General features: G+C 35.9%; 2 protein-coding genes across 6 annotated transcripts in view; one reads left to right on the top strand and one right to left on the bottom strand.

Moving 5' to 3' along the window:
* The window catches only part of pum (pumilio), a 209,084-nt gene that overhangs the window by 121,747 nt on the left and 68,834 nt on the right, over positions 1–18,503 (bottom strand). The gene's annotated exons all lie outside the window — the stretch shown is intronic.
* LOC110186270 (uncharacterized) lies at positions 8,963–12,637 on the top strand. Its single transcript, XM_086840483.1, has one exon. It carries the CDS (start codon positions 11,437–11,439, stop codon positions 12,538–12,540), a length of 1,104 nt encoding a protein of 367 aa, XP_086696609.1. The 5' UTR covers positions 8,963–11,436; the 3' UTR covers positions 12,541–12,637.

Here is an 18,503-nt window from a genome sequence, read left to right as displayed (position 1 = left end):
GTATTGCACAACTAATTCCTTCTATTTATATTCCACTGTTTTTAAAAAACATGAAAAACGCAAGCTGGCAGTTAACCCCAAAAGCCTGTACATACTGCCCTCTTAACCCTCGACAGACCCCAACGAGTTATGCAGATAGCACTGCTGATAATAATGATGATGATGATGATGATGATGATGATGATGATGATGACGAGAGCTCCAGACAGGGAAAAGTTGAGAGGGGAAATGTTTGGAGTGTAAACAGAGCAACAATCATGGCGACAAGGATGATGATCATGATTGTGATGATGGGAATCCTAGTGATGATGATGATGATGATGATGACGATGGTGGTGGTGGTGGTGGTAGTGACGTTGTCATCGTCTCTCTAGCTGACGTCAGCCAGTATCCCTGTTCCTGCTCTTCCACTGAAATCCTTGTGTTTCAACATTCGCGGGATATTTTTGCCATATGGCAGAGTAATGATAATAAACTCCTAAAAACACAGCACGGCAAGAGACAGAGATAGAGGGAGTGTTGGGAAAAGCAACAGGAGACGGGAAAAACTGTCGTCATCGCCTTCAAGGATGTCACTCGGTTCTTATCTGCGGCAACGGAGCTGCAACCAAGCGGCAAACTCGGCAGCTCTGCAACTCGGACTAACGCCCCAGATAGCGTCAGTTATTTTCATTCAATTTCAGGGGTATCCTCATGCCCCATCCTCGCTCGACTCACATTCCACAATGTGCCACAGATACAAACCGCAGGAAATTGCGCATTTTGTTTGATTTCCATCCGTCAGAGACCGGGTTGAAAATTTAAGCAACAAATAAATCTCATGTGCGAATGGAAAATAGTGTTGTTGGTGAGAGGTTAGACCAGAATAAACGGGTTAAATGGGAATTTATTTTTGGGTAACTGGGATTTAACTTGGTTTTTGTTTTGTGCTCCTATGAATTTGAAATGAAAATAGGAAAATGTTATGAAGAGAAATTCAGGGTTCTACAATCCCATAGGTGTAGTTCTAATAAATATGATTTTATATTGGAATGACTTCTTGAATATTATAAATTATATTGCATTTTGCTGAGTCTGTCAAATAGGGTACATACAGTACCAGTTTCCATTTCCTGGCCACAAATCGCATTAATATTTGTACTTAACAACTAACTAACAACTGACAAATGCAATTAAAAATGTGCAGAAGCAACTCTAGTCGCCCAATGTCACTAAAAGGCTGCAAATTAAGAGCATACAGGGGAAGAAAATCTAGGGAACTAAGACCTTTTAATAAATATAAAACTAAACAAATGTATTAACAAATAAATAAATATTAAATATTCAAGTTTCTTTCTTGGAAACACTTTTTCTTTCCTAATAAAAAGTTGTTTTAATTAATCACCAATATTAAGGACTATATGTCTCTGTGCAGAGAGCATCATCATGAGGCGGACAAGGACATGGCCATCAGCGCTTGGTTAACGTTGTTTCATCAACTCATCGCCGGCATCCTTTGGCTGCTCCTTGGGTCCTCTTGCTCTCTCTTTCTCTATGTCCTGCCCTGGATTTTGCTCGTGCTGCTTTATTTTGATGCCCAACCCTGCTATTGCGCTATCGCAGCCTGTGGCCCCGCAGGCGTTATATGTAATTGCATTTTTTAGTTTTAATGGAGCGTACACAACCCAGGAATAGGAACTGAACTGAACTTGGCTCAGAACTGAAATGAGAAGCGGCAGGAGCAGTTTCCCTTTGGCTCTCACTCTCTCTCTTGCTGCGAATGTAATTAATTTGTAACGTTTGATGACAAGCTTAATGGCCAACAGTCCAGCTGGGTGGGTTGGATGATCAGGGAAAGCTGGAGGGAGGTGGAATTGGTTGAAAAATATATAGGAAAATGTATAGGAAAAGCATTTGCCGCCTGGTGCGTGTGACTGACTGGGATTGGTGCGAGTTATTGAGGGTGGCTCCCTAATAGTTTTATAATTAATTCTGATATGATTTGGCAGAATGAAGAAAAACTCAAAAAACAAGGGAAAACAAAATTGCAAAACATTGTATATTCGATTTACAGTCCATTTCAGGGGGAGGCACAGGAAACTCAATTGAAAATTGAATTTGCCGAGGGTTGCGATTTAACGAAACATTTTCGAAGGGATATTGGTACTGGAAATCTATTAAAGGCACAAATAGGATTAAAAAAAAAAGAAAGAAACCTTTTAAATAAATTTGAATACTAAATTTGAACTTGGTTACATTATTGAAAATCTATTTTTATAGATGCTGATTATACATAATATACCAACCAAAATTTTACTTAATTGAAGACCTTTTCCAATCTCATATAAAAGTCACAACAATAGGCCTTAACTTTAGCTATCCTTTACTTAGATTTAACCCCCTTAACTTTAACTATCCTTTATATGCAATAAACTACTCTAACTTTACCTATAATTTACCTATATTAAAGACCATTTCCTTTCAAATTATTTCCATAATTTCCTTTGATTGCTTTAATTCAACACCAAATTCCAGTAGTGAAAATCAACCGCATTACCCTAATAGGCAGTGACATGATTAAAGCCAAGACAAACATTCGCAATGGGGCGCAGACACGTGCAAAATGAGTTAACAATTTGCATGTAAATCTGCGACGACAAGTCGCCTAATGTTAACCCATTAAGGCCGTGAAAAGCTGTCGTCGTTGTCGCTGCCCTGAAATCAAATTGTCGCCGTTGCCGTTGCCTTTGCCGCCTCGTCATTGCAGATTTTCCAGTTCGTTTCGCGCCAACGTGCAGGGGGGAAAAAAGTCACATTAGATGACTTCCCAGCGATATCATAATGAGCGAAACTCTGAGCATTTTTCTCGCCTCCTAATGATGCTTGAAATCAGCTTGGATTGAAGTACAGAAAAGGCGATCTTGTATTAAAAAAAATATGAGGAACATTACATATAAAACCTGTTGATGATCCACAGTTCTGGGAAGTTTTTGAAGATAATGGAACTTGGGTGAGGAATATGATCTTTTATAGAAAAAAGAAGGGAATGTTATGTATCAAACCTGTTTATGATCCAAAGTTCTGGGAAGTTTCATGATAATGGAACTAAAGTGAGGAACCTGATCTTTTATATAAAAGAGTCAGGAATATTTACCTTAGATTCTTTTAATGATCAAAAGATCTGGGAAATCTTTAAAAAATGGAACTAAGGTTAGAAATCTCTGTTCATTGAGGTTCTATAAATAAAGTAATATAATATTAAGAAGATAGATAAAGCTACTTACATTAAAGAAATTCAAATTCAACAAGTTTCAATAAAGACATAATAGGAAATTAATCAGATCTTCATATAACCAAGTTTTAAGTTTAATTTTGTATTAACGATGAACGTAAAAACTATCTAATATTATTAATATTATTCCCAAACTTGTATTTGAATATTAACCCAGTCTGATGATCACCTAATATCTCTAAACATTATTTATAATTATTGTGGGCATCAATCAAGGTGGCGGTGTGAAAATGTTATGGACATTAATTGGAATCGCCTCGAGGCGGCATGGCAAAACAAAACCAGAGTTGTCAACTCTATCTTCGTCTATCTGAAGTTCCCCCTATCTAAAATCCCCTTTCACACATCACTGCTATCAACGGCTCGTCTTCTTCTTTTTTTAGCCATCTCAAGCTACAGTCTCGACTTGTTCCCTCTTCTACTTCTGCATGTCGGCAAAGTTTTTTGATACCATGAGTGTGGTTAGGTGCTGGGATGTGGCAAAAAAAAAGAAGGAAAAACAACAAATAAAACAAAGTAGGGGGCACTGAGGTCTGAGTGAGTCTACAAAAGTGTCACAGCATAAAAGCACAATCTATCCCCACCGCCGCCCCCCCGCTTTTGGCCTTTATCGGTGGTGTGTCCACTCTGAAAAGTGTGAGAATAATGGTGGACACGGTGGAAAAGGCAGAGGAACATCCAAAGACAGACACAAAAAGAATCAACACACAGGGACACACACCTCTCTCCCCCTCTCTTTCTCACACACACATGAGCATTCAACCATTGCTGTGTCATTCACACCGAAAATAAACTTTTTTACTTACATTTACTACATTTTAAATACTCTTTCCCTAAAAGTTATAATATATTTTTTTAGCTTTTTTATATTATATACACACTTTTTAAAGTTGTACAAAATATAGTAAGTTTATGTATCCAAAATAATTTTGACTTTTTAAACTTTAGCACAAATTTAATACAAAATATAGTAAGTTTATGTATCCAAAATAATTTTGACTTTTTAAACTTTAGCACAAATTTAATACTATAACTATATACCACCAAATATTCCTATTCCAGAATGCAATGTATATTTGTTGTACTTTTTTGTACATCAATTTAAAAAGGGTTAAAAAAAAGTATCTTAAAATTCTGAAGCCAAAATTCGGTGACTCTCTAGTTTAAAGTTCTTTATAAATGTAAATTATTTTAAGAGACTTAACCAAAACTAATCTTACATTTTAATATTTTTCTAACCAATTATTATTTCTCTAATATTTTATTTATTTATTTTTTTTTTATCATGTCAAATTAATATAAATCATAGAAAGGGTATTAAATGTATCTTTAATAAGGCTACCCTATCATTTGCTTCTCTATAATTTTTTTTTAGAAACATAAAGGACAACTTTTTCGTTGCCGAGTTTTTAGCAAACTCATTTATATAGTTTTCGCTTCATGTTTACTTAAAGTTCAACTCGAGTGTTGTTTTTACAAATTGTTATCCACTGTGTGTGTGTGCCAGTTGGTTTGGTTGTGCCAGAGTGTGTGTGTGTGTGTGTGTGTGTGTGTGTGTAATGTGGGTGGTCGGTAATAGAAGTAGACAGTTTTGGAGTCATTGCCGCAGCTTCAGTTCAGGAGTTAGTCGAAATTCAGTTTCGGTTTTTTTGGCTTTGTTGCTTTGACCTTAGTTTTTCCCATCTAGTTTTCCCTTTTTCCGGTTACTTGGCAATGGAGTTGGTTTCATGATAGTTTCAGTTTAGATTAGTAAACATTTCTAATTAATGTTGAAAAGGCGTGCAATTTGCTCAACTTTTGGGTGGGGTTTTTTGAAATAGAAATGAGAACTAGGGAAAACTAGGGAAGGGATCTTGTTTAATAATAATGTGAGGGACATGCATTAACTTTTTTTAAATTATAAGTTAAATTAAACAAGAGAGTGTCTTAATAGTTCACATCTTTAAATATAGTAAGTAATTTTGACCCTTTATTATAACCCATTAACTTTCTAATCTTTTAATAATTCCCTTCAGTACTTCATCATCAATAGCTTAGGGGAAATAATTACCATTTATCAGATCGAATTTCCCATAAAACTAATTACAAAACAAAAATCATAATGCATTAACCAGTCTAAGCTTTTAATTTCCAGTCTTTTGATATTTTATTGATGACTTTTCTTGCCACATTTTCCCTCCCTCCCCCTCCAACTATAACCACTGACGCGCTGACGTAATCCAGTCAAGAAACCCATCAAAGAAATATTAAAAGCCAGTCTGATGGCCACAATAAAAGAACATACAGACTTATTGTCCGGACCGTGTCAACAGTTTAGAACACAAATAGTATAGATGTATCGCGTATAGCAAGTGGACCCCTAAGGAGGACCCTCATCAACTTTATTTATAGATTTATTTATGCGTTGTTTTCCCACTTTATTGATTCCCATCGAGCAGATCGAGCAGTTGATTAATTTAATTAATCAAATAGACATTAGCGGCACGAACCACGAATCCCGGATCGAATCAAAGCAAATCATTATCGAAAAGAACACAAAGAAGATGGCGAGAGGAAGCCAATTCGTTCAATGAACTTGCACTAGAAAGGGGGAAAAGCAGGAAAAAACCATATACACAAATCAAATCGAAACTGGCTAATTATTATGCTAATTATCGTTCCACTTAATTGCCAGCTTGTTGCACATTCTCAACGCTTTTTAGACCAAGGAAAGTTGGCTTAGAAAGTCGCCAATAAAAAAACACCATTGGCCATTGACCCAAAAACAAGTCCGATGGCAGCCAAGGAAGCCCCAGAAGAAAATCCATTCTGCCAGAAGGAAAAACCAGATTTTCCTCACAACTTCTTACTGACATTTACAGCTTGGACAAAAATTGCAGCAGCAGCATCTAGGCTCTTTGTGGAGAAAAAGCTGCAGACAGCAGACACATGGAGATAATGTCTTTGCATGTTTTGTGCCATTGCAAATCTCGGTGGACTCAATAAAAAAAGAAAGATGAGGCGAATAGAAACCCAAACCAGGAAGCCAAAGCAAAAAGGCCCAGATGTTCGCTCAGACAGAGGTGCATAAAGAGGGAACCGGGGTCTATCTCTATCATTCTAACCATTTGAGAGTGTGTTTGCATCGTTGTTCTAGGCCAGTTTACATTGCTAAACTTTTGAGAAATTGATGCTGCACGAAGGCACAACTAAGAATGGGTAAAAAAAAGGGGAAAGATTAAGCTAACGAAGGCAAGATACTATAGGTAGAAACCTTTAGAAACCTCTTTAATATTAGTGATAATACTAAGGTCCTAAGAACCTTTATCTATCCATTAAATTTTGACATGAAGCTTAGAAACCCGACCCTAAGAATGTGAAAAAATTAAGTATTCTTATTTTTATTAAACTTGTATTATGGTGTACTATGTATTTTTAACTTTTAAAGGCAGCTATAAAAGTTAAAAATACATAGTACACTGTATATTGTCAACAGTAAAGTAAGAAGCTTTGATTCCAATTCTTTAGAAACAATAATAATGATAATGATAATCCTACTTCTCTTGACCATGTCTTTAAAAGGTATTTGAATATATAATACCCTAATCCTAAATAAATTATGAAAGTTCAAGTTAAAGTTAAATCCTATGAAAAGCCATATATATCCTTCTTTTTCTCAGAGTTAGTGTATCATCAAAGAAATCCCAGCGAATCGCTTCAATTTATTGCCATCGATTGTAATTATTCAAATGGCTGTGTGGCCAAAGTTTTTGTTCTATTTCTCTTTTCCTTCTTTACCATTTTCCAACTTCTTGTTGGATTTTTCCCAACCCATTTTTTTTCCTCTTTCTTTTATTACCGCATCAAGTTTTTCCAGTTCGCTTGGAACACACTCTATGCAAATTGTTTTTGGAACTTTGCAGCTAAATGAGAAATATGGCAAATTGCTTGAGTGTAATAGCCACAGTTTCAGATGCACTGCCGAGGGTCTAGAATTAATTGGTTGACTGTAACCAATTTCTATTATATTTTTTGGCCTCTGACGAATGGGTAATATATATATATAATACAATAAAGGGAATGAATGAAACTGGCTAAGCAAACAAAGCCCGCCGGATATGGTACAACAGGTACATAGAAAATAAGAGGGGAGAAAAATGGAGGGAGGACTTAACACCCAAAACGTGACATCATCACTTTACGACTCTATGATTCCCAAGAATGGTCAAGCAAAATCGACACTGGTTCCGACAAATTGCAATTAAATGTGAGTGGAAAGGTGGAAAAAAGTGGCAAGAGAGACATAGAAATAGAGGAAATAAAAAAATATTATATACATACATATATAAATAATATAAAGACGGCCGATCAAAAGATGGACAATGACCTGACAATGGAAAACTGAGACAACAAACTAGACACTGATGATGGCGGCATTTAAAATAATAGTAAAGCAAAATGCGGCATAAACAATAATTAAGCTTAAGCGCAATGTGCGTAACAGCAGGCAAAAGAGACGGTCGAGTGAAAGAGGAAGCTACAACAATGGTCAAAAGCGAGACATTGACCCAGGCCTAAAGCCGAGACTCGAACCACTCACATGCGCAACATATCTTATTACCATATTGCAAGACTTGTTGCTTACAACCTCAACATGTTGACAATCTCAAAGTTAAGGCCAAGGTCAGGCTGGCAACATGTTGCCAAGCTCAATTTGTTGCAAATAATAATAAGAGAGTTAAAAAAAATACAATTTTTGGCAATCCATTGAATAAAAATTAAAAATAAAAATACATTTCACACAGTTGGACACCTTCTGAATAGTTTTCGGAATTTTAAAAGCCTCCTGAATATATAAAAAATATATTTTTACCTTAGTATATCAATACCATACGGTCATAATAACACCCTGCTATATATAAAATACAAGGAAGCCTTAGCAAAATAAAAACCAGTTGGCCTGATCTATGTACATCTTATTTTCTTCTCTTCCCCTTTGGCAACATGTTGCCAAGGTGTGCTTGTAAGAAACCAAAATCTGGCTTCCCCGGCAAAAAAGATACGCGCAGGTCAGGAGTTCCACATCGTGAGGCTGTGCTGGTAGCCATAACACCAATAGGAACACATACTTGTTAACAGCCGTGGGGGGGGGGAACAGCCAACAAATGCCGGAAAACTTTGGCCAAGACCAAAAACCACTTAAAAAAGGTCAGCGAAAAGTCGCAACACACACATATACTTCTTTCTCAGCTAGAAGCTGATAATCATTTCCCCCCAAACCCGTAACAATTTAACATGCCTGGTCTTGGCCAGGAATAAAGAAAGATACTTCCCCACCTCCCCCACTTACTCAGATTATATCCCCCACCTCTTGATTTTCTATAATTTTCTCCACCAACACCACGAACACCCAATAAATGCTCTCTTCAAACTAATAATCATGACTTGTTAATCTTTACGCTGCTCTTCTCACTTGCTAAATTTGTTGCCTTTTTTATTGAGTAAAGATACACTATCTATATGAAAGGGTATTTGCGAATTTATGTTAAATATAAATATATTATTTTGGGTTTTTTGCAAGGGTATTATAATTTTAGTTAGAAGCTGAAATAGCAGTGAAGGAGTCATTTCCGACCCTATAAATCATATATATTCTTGATCAGCATCAACAGACAAATCGATCTAGGCATGTAGGAACTAAACTAATTTTTTGTATTTTTTTCAAAATTTTATAACAGGTTTTTACATCTTTGACATTTTGAAAAATTACAAAATTTTGAAATGTTATGAAAATTTAATTTAAGTATGCAGAATTATTAACCTATAAAAAACTAGCACAGAACAGCTTTCCGAATTAAAATTAATGCTCTTTTGGCTTAGTTATACGTTTTTTAATCTTTAATTTATCGAATAAAATTTCATATAAAATTAACAATAAATATAAGGAATTCATATAAGTTAGAACTCACAAATTGTATTTCATAATTTCTAAATTCCTTTACAGAAAAATATATAAATATCGATTTAATTTATATATTTCTGGAAAAACGATTCAATCTCAATCATATTTCTATATAAACTAAATAATTGATCTTTTGAGAGTATTCAACTTTCTCTATATCAAAAATTCGTTAATACCCTTCATTACTTCCCTTTTCTCGTCATGATTTTGGACATGTTCTAAGCTGCTTGGATTTAACGGTGGATGATTGTTGCTATTTTTGTTGTTTTGCTGTTGGGTTCCTACTATTACTACCTCTTACTACCGGCAATGTTGTAGTTATTTTGTTAAAACCTGATGATGCTGCTGGTGCTGCCTTTTTCACGCATTATCGTCATTATCATCAGCATTGCGAGAGATGATTACCCGAATGCCGCCAACTATTATAGATGATGTAAGTGCAAAAAGCCATTGAACGCTTATTATTTTTCTACCTCCCCATCTCTTTCGACGGGATGAATTTCGTTGTATTATTTTTTACTTTTTTTCATATTTTTCCTAGCCAGCTTTACTTAACCAATAAACGCAAACGGAGGAGCAATAAACTTTGAGCAGACATTGTGGCTAGACAAGCTGTGAAGTGGAGAAGAGAACCTTTCACTTTGTCCCGGCCCAAGTTGCCCTTTTTCGATCTTTAATGTTAAATTCAGCTAAGCAGCTTAAGACCATTTCGGATGGGAAACTTTGTGGTTATCCTTGAACGAAAACACTTTCATTGACTCGCAGGCGTTGGCGTTGCCGGTTTGCCAAAATGCTTTCGTGGGCGTTTGGGAAAGCAACCAAAACAGAAGAAGAAGGACACATCATTTTCCTTTCCCTCCCCCCTTCCTCTCTACCACTTATCATCTGCAGTTAGTGGCTTGGAAGTTACTTGGCTGCATTTTCTGTTTAGCTGCGTTTAGCTTACCCCGTATTTTTGGCACTTAACCAAGGTTAAGTAAGACTTTCCCCCAATCTTTGCAGAGAACAAAACCCAGAACGAATCCGCCAAAAGGAAGTGATAAAGACTGAGTAAAAAAGGACATAAAAGGAGGTGGAGGAGGAGTAGAGACAAAGCCATTGTGGATTCTCTTAAGATTCAATTCAAGGACTTCTACCCAAAGTCATTAAAGTGGAGGAAAACTATAACTGCAGATTGTAAAAAAAAGTAAAACCTTTAAAAATTTAATGCCAGCTAAGAAAATTAGGAATATATACACGTAAAGCAAGCTTTATATTTTAATTAAAGAAGAAAAAGAGTTATTGAAGATGAGTGTTTCAGTTGATTTAAATTACTTACAACTTACTTACAAGTATAACAACATTTAAATAATTATTAAATAAAATATATTTAATTTTTTATTAAAAAATTTCTCTAAATAAAATTTCTATTTACTTTTATAGACTTCTCTAAGCTTTTCTAGGTCTTCTCTTAGGTTTCTTAAGCATTTCAGAGGCTTCTCATTGATTAAAATATAACTGAACTTGCTAGGAAAGAGATGGCTTGAGTCTGACTGAAAGAGATAGGAAATTATTGAACACCACATAAAGAAAAAAGAGCCATCTCTTTCCTACAAAATAAAGTCAGCGAGCAAAGTGCGTAAACAAAAACAAACAAGATGCAAATTGAAATTGAAAACGTTACGCATGCGCTGCTTTTTCGAACTGAACCGAACTTGACTTGACTTTCCATGGAAATCCGTAAGTAATTCTTTTGGTTTTGATGCTGCTCCTGTCGCTCGACTTTCAAACCTATCGAATATCAAAGCGAGAGAGAGAGATATAGAGGGAGATGGCAGCAAATGGAAAATGCAATTGGAAACGTGAGGTTGAGGAGGCAGAAAACTCAGCATCCAACCCAACCCATACGCATCTTTTCCGTTCAGTGAGCATCGCATCCGATGATGAAATTGAATCTGCTCCGGCTGTAAAGGCAATAAAAGTGGGCGACTGACCAGAGAGATGCGTCACATGTTGGTCGACAGTTGGAGCTGCCATAAGTTATGGAGCCATGGATTTGGATATCCTGAATCAGCATACATTTACAATCCTTTGGATCATCATCTGCTGCCTACTAACATGGAATCTCGAGAGCTGCCAGGCGAAACCAGGTTCAAGCAGCGGCGAGAGGTAAGATTTGAAAGGAACAAAAAGGATCTTAGGATTTATATTTAAATCAACTTCAAGGGTCCACATTCGTCTCCACATGCCGGAGGTAGTGCGTCAGCATACGCATTACCACAACGTCTACAAATATCCTCGGCAAATCCATCCTGTTCCTGTTCAAGTTCCTGCACCCACAGCGATCGCTTCGTTGCCGCCAAAGTATCTGGGAAAACCCCATGTCCAACTTTTGGGTTATACAACCTCAGTGGGAAGTTCGGGACCAATGGCTCCAAATCTAATGCAACTAATGGCCACTGCTGCCACGCCCAGCATGATGCCAACGCCCACAAGTCTAATGCCCAATTATGGACCCGCTTTATTTGATAATTACAATCAGGATGCAACGGCTTTAAGTGCAACCACAACAACTACAACAATGAGACCTCAGGTCTTGAAAGCTGTCACCAAACAGCAACAAATGTTGCAACAATTATTCTCATCACCTCAGCAAATGGAAGATGAGGATGCTTCCACCTCGGAGGACAATCAATTGGAGAACAACTCTTTGCTAAACAACAGTTTCCTGGAAGCCCTGCAAAAGGAATATCTATCGAAATTTGGAGGACGTCGAAAACGAAAGAAATCTAGTTCAAAACTTAAGAACTCCTCGATGAAGGATTACTCTAATAACTACAGAAATAAACCCTACTATTATCAAGATGAAGATCTGTCGGAGAACTTTGAGGATTATCAGGACGAGCCACACGATCATGAGGATTACGAGGAAGTGATGATGATGAGTACCCCGAATAAATATGGCGGTTACTATCCTACAGGATCTGAGGAAGCCGAGGATCAAGCTCAGGGTTATGACACTGCTGTGGCTTTTAGTGGTCAGGATAATAGTATTTCATCTTCGATACCCACAACAATGGAGGATTTTCTTGATAGTGTGAATAATCCTGGATCCGGATCCAACTACGATCCCTATGACAATTGGCAACCTTATTCAACCAGTCCCACAATGACCAATAATTGGTCACGACCCACCACAAATTCGTATACAAATTCTCACAATAATTCCTCAAAGAGCCCAAAATCAAGACCCATACGATCCCGAGGCAAAAAGAAAATTCGTTATGTAAAATTAATCACGCGAAAGAAGCGAAAAAACCACATCCGAACCAAAAGATATCGTAATTAAATTGAATAAACAAAAAAGGTTTTGGAGTTACTCATCTTTAGGTTATGTTTAAAAACATGTTATCTATTTATAAATAAATACAAAAGTGAATTATAAATCAGTCTTACCCCTTTATCAATATTATTAAATTTCTTCAAATAACTTTTAAGCTCTTACCTGAAATTAAAGAAAAAGAAAGTGGCATTTAATAAAAATATTCATAAATATTATGTATATTAAATATAGTATTATGTTCCAGTCTAGCTTTAGGTTATAAATATCTTGGCGACATTTATTTCCATTCACAAAAGTCATTTTCTTTGGCTTTTCTTGGCCAAAGCAAACACTCATTAGATGCACAAACAAACCATAATAGAAACCAACTAAGGCTGGAGGGAAAAACTACCCCCATATAGACAGAAACCAGAAACTGATCCACCATTCGCCTACAAATTCCTCCCACGAAGCCAGCAAATAAAACGTACAATTAAATGGGCAGTTCAGAGGAAGAGAAGGGGACTTCGGAGCTGAGCAAATAATAAGTACAAATGCTAATAAAATTCAATTAAAGGCCACAAAATTACAATAAAAGTGGACCCCCAAAAAAGCAAACTAACTTAGGTCTATGCCGCCAAGTCCTAAAATAATAAGAGAGAGGGCGGTTTTGCTGGTTGAAAGGGAAAGGACGAGCATCACAAGGGGGAGTCTTTGTCGCCCATGAAAAGTCAAAATTAACGACTCATTTGGGCAAATTGAAGCCATAAACTACAAAAGCGAAACGAAAATGGTGAAAGAGTGGGGATTCTCAACTTCCTCATCTTTGGAAATATATAGAAGTCTTTTTGAGGTTAATGTAGGCAAAAGTAATATTTCTATGATTGAGAAATATTAATATTTAAATGAAATATTATCTAATTAATATTTTCAAATATTATTTAACTTATACACCCTTTTCTTGTAAGAGTACTGGGTATAAATATATCCATAATAGCTGTCTGTTTTTGCTATATTATTTATTTTCTCTGGAACATATCCAAGTGTGTGACAAAACAGGGGATGATGAGCTGTGGGGACAAAGTGTGGGCGTTATAAAAGGACCCCAAAAGAAGCCTTTGTTTATGTGTCTCTACTTCGTATTTCTATTTCACATTCTTAATTTTCTGCTGGTCATATTTTTATTTCATTTCTGGGGCCATAAAAATACGAGAAAGTGTGATGTAAAAACATTCTCGGCATACTTTGGAAGAGGGGACAGTGAAATTAAAAGCGTGTAAAGATTTTCATTTGCTTGTCCCAAAAGCCAGAAAATCTTAGGTGGTTGGGGAGCAGAGAAAGCAAATATAAGGCAAGGATATTTGCCAGGACATTTTTGGAAGGGGGGCCAAGCGAAGCGCATAAAGTGTTGATGTGTCAACCATATGACATTTATTGTTTAGCCGACGACAGCGAATGTCTTGCAATGTTTTTCGGAGAATAGAGTCCTTGGAGTGAGGAAAAAGAGGCGCCATGTTTATTACCCCCAACAGATGGCATCGAAAATGGAAAGGATGGGATGGAATTGAGTCAAGGCAACAAGTGAGATGAGAGTGAGTCTGGGCGGATTTCCCCCGACTTTGCTTCAAGATTTATGGGGCGTGGGCTCTCTCGGTGGGTCTGATGTCATAATATATAAATGTATTTGCGATTAAAGTCGTTCGAGTTGAGCCTGCGCAATATTCAATGGCTTTGTTATATGGTCATGAATAAATTGTTGCCAAAGGTCATAAAAGAACTAGGCTTTAAAGGATACTAATTTGATCGATGGATGGGATCAAGAAATTATTTCTGTATTTTAATTATTTATTTCAATATTTATTTTTCTTTTATTTACTTGTTTTTGTTATTGTTTAAAATAAAATATTAATAGTTAATTAAAAATTAATATTATTTCCATTAAAAAGACAAAATATCATGATATTTTATTATTCTCCAAACGCAACTGTACATTTTCATGCTTTTTTTAAACAAGTTGGCAGCTCTTTAGCAAAATCCCAACAAGCTGGCAGTCCTGGCGCCATAAATTACCCTCACAAATTGCCTTCACTTATATCGCAATCACTAAAAGCTATATGCCGATGACTTTTTTTTGTGCAAACATACATATATATACATTTTTATTCGCCATTGACGTAATTGATTTTCTCGAAATAATGGACAACAGAGAGCCGGAGCATCACAATAACCAATATTCTACAATATCCAATTCGCCTGCTCGAAATGACAAGTTTATCTGCCCAAAACCACACACACACACACTCATATACCCAGAATGAATAAAAATGTCCCATTTCCTTTTTTGGTTTAATGAAAGTGACATAAAAATGGCACCACAACGAAAATTGTGGAGGAAAATTCTGATATCTGGGCAAGGAAACTCCTGCCTCCCTTTCATCTCAATTTAACACTAAAATTGCCATCAAGTTTATAAGCCTAATAAAAGTTTTATATTGCGTTTCGCATATGCCAGCAGCCAATAATTTTATTGAAGTGAAAATTAATTTTCCAATTCAGTTGGAGAAAATATCTCAGACAAATCATTAGCAGTAAACTGCTAAGGGAAAATCATGTGTCATTGGCAGGAGTATGAGGAAAACTAAACACTATAAGAGAGGTAAAAGAAAACTCTTCTGGCTTGGCTAATTTTTAGATAAATGACTTGAAATCTTCTCTCTGCAAACAATTCATTAATTTAATTAATTTGTGGCAATTAAATATGGTTGCACAGGCGACAGCCGCAGGACGAATATTTGCCCAGTCATCATCCACTCAATGGGACAGCCATTTGTTAGATATAAGCAAACATATAAGTATATATGTATAAATGTACATATATTATATTCCACTCGCATGTTCATCAATTCCCTGGGGAATCTACGAAGCGAACGCTTTAGCACTTTCCTCCATTTGCTGGGTGCGGTTTCAGGACCAAGTCCAGGGACCAGGGAAACCCACAGGACCTGGGCTTAAATGGGTTAAGTGCTGGCGATAAACACATTCGCATTTTGCCAGGACTAAAGGTGCCACTGCGGGCAGTCAACACCCACTAAAGTAAACCAAAAGAGAAAAAAAAAGTGTACCGTCATGCCACGCCTCAAGCTCTCAACACTTTCCCACAACAAGATTAAGAGGGGGTTGGATGTATGAAATGGCAGGAAAATAATATATAATGAAGGATATAAATTGGTTAACCATTAACTGGAATCTAACACTTCAAAAAGAAACTATTGAAAAAAGAAATAAATAACTATTTAAAGGTAAATAATATAGTTAAGATCTATATAATCAAGGGATTTATTTCACTAAGAATTACTTTTATTTCTCTCCATTAACTGCACTCGAGAGTGACATCATCTGACGCTCTTCAGTGTTGTGTGTGCGTGCTGGGATATATATTCGCTTCATTTGCATTAAAGTCAAACCCATCCGCCCCCAACTTTTCCAACCAGCAGATGCAATCGTATATAATCATCCGACCCGACCGCTGGACAATCAAGCAATTTAATTAAAATGAAAAGTGAGGGGGCGCACAGCAACTACAAAAACCGAGAACGATTCCATGAAGATGAGGCTCGAGGAGGGGAGGGCGGCGAGTGCAAATGAAATACTCGAGGGCATTACGACAAATGTATTACAAAATGCTAATTAAATGCCAGGAAAATTGGGCCAAGCCTCTCCTCGAAATGGAAACTAAGCTAATCGCACCCCAAGGAGGAAGAGAGTAGTGCGGGCGGAGGATTGGTTGTAGTAATTCCATTGAGGATTGCGCATTGTAAAAAATACAAAAATTACAACATTTTCTTTCGCTTATTTGTGACAATTAAGTGCAAATTACACATTCTGTGTCACACTTGTAAGCTCTGAAGCACACAACCACACTCATTCGCAATGTTTATCTACATTGGTAAGCAACAAAATAGTTATAATAGAGAATAATATATAATGTATTATTTTATATTTTTATAAGACAATTTGTTCTATAAACCAAACCTTTAAAAACTCATAACTTAGCCAAAAATGCTTTCATTTCAATTCTAAAGTCAGTCCTGTGCTAGTTTTTATTAGGTTAAAAAATCTGCATACTCAATTTAAAATGTACAAAAATTAAAACATTTTTTCAATTTTTAATTTAATATAAACACTTAAAAAATTATAAAAAATTTGGTAAAATTTTTTTCCCGCCTTAGATAGCTATATCGATTCGTCTGTTGATGCTGATCAAGAATATATATGATTTATAGGGTCGGAAATGACTCCTTTACTGCATTGCAAGCTTCTGACTGAAATTATAATACCCTGCAAGGATCGATATTTATCTATATATTTATATGAAAATTTTTCTACAACGCACAGATAAAAAAAGTTCATAACTAAGTCAAAAATGCATTAATTTCCAATCGGAAAGCTGTTCTGCGCTAGTTTTTAATATTTTAATAAATCTGCAACAATTAAAATTTTTGTCAATTTTTCAAAATGTCAAAGATGTAAAAACCTGTTATAAAATTTGGAAAAAATTTCAAAAAATTTAATTTCTTTCCTAGATGCTTAGAAAAATTCGCCGGTTGATGCTGATCAAGAATATATATGATTTATATAGCCGGAAATGACTCCTTCACATCATTACAGCTTTCTGACTAAAATTATAATACCCTATAAAGGTATAAGAGGATAACTTTAAGATACATTTCCTGAGATGATATTTTATTTTTAAGATTTTACCAAGACAAGCCTTAAGTAGAAGAATATATCATATAATATAATTTGATTATTAAACCATTTTAATATTTATGATTTGTTCCTTAAAAAGAAGGATTATTTTGCTTTATATAAAGTGTAGAAAAATTTATACAAAACACATACTATTTAATAGTTTAAGTTTATAAATGATAAAAATAATTGCACACTCGACCAGCTCCTTAATTAAATCAGCATCTGTTCTTGTCTTAGAGAGTAATGCCCCTTTTTCCTTTTTTCTTAATAAGAAATGTGCCATAAGTTGATTGTGTGCAGTTATTATATCTGCACTATTTAGAGGAAACATTAAAGTGACATTTTTGATGATAACAATTAAAACGAATGAGTGCCGCCGCTGTGGTTTCATCAGCAGGAACCTCAAAACAGATGGAAAAACTGCATCACTGGCGGCACCAGATGACTATTATGACTCTGATGACGAGGACGATGATGCTAGAAGCGTCTGCTTGGCCGGAAAAATATAAATAAATTGTGTATGCAGCAAGTGTGTGTGGTGTGTGTGTGGCGATGCAGTGACAGTTGCAACAACAGTTTACTGATTGTGATTATCGTACGCAAAAGAGTATACAGATATCACTCCCTATCCCTCCTTTGTGCGCCTCTGGTTGCTGTATCCCCATTAAGAGTCATAGATCCCTCATGGTCCATCATCATCATCATATATACATATATCTGGGTAGGGTTTTCACTCGGTTCGGACAGGCTGTGATTACAAACTTTTCTGTTTTGCTGTTTATGTTTTGCAATTGTGTCACTCCAAATATAAACTATATATATGTTATATATATGTTATATGTGGGGAATGAGTTTCTGTCGGTTTTTGACAGTTATGATGGAGAATAGTGTGTGTGCCAGAGGGCAAGGCACTTTAAATGTGACGCACTCACACAAAAACTAGTGGCAATCTCTAAAATGGAAATGCATTCAACCGAAAGCCACACAAAGGAAAACCAAGCGGATATATTATAGTTTTTATCATAATAAAATATACAAGAAAGGTCACAATTATATTCTTATTAAATTTGATATGATGATAAGAGAAATAATAAACCCACCCACTCATAACTATTGTATCCTGTTTTCCACCCGCATATATCATTCTTTCGTTACATTGTTCTCCTTTTCTTTGGCATTTTCAATGCATTTCGCGCACATATCATAAACGTTGACAATGCTTGACCCTTGACATTTCC

Source organism: Drosophila serrata, unplaced genomic scaffold (genome assembly GCF_035046125.1).
Source record: "Drosophila serrata isolate PLE 108 unplaced genomic scaffold, ASM3504612v1 contig_382, whole genome shotgun sequence".
NCBI lineage: Eukaryota > Metazoa > Arthropoda > Insecta > Diptera > Drosophilidae > Drosophila > Drosophila serrata.
Note: the sequence above shows the minus strand (reverse complement) of the source record. Positions and strands in the feature narration are given on the sequence as shown.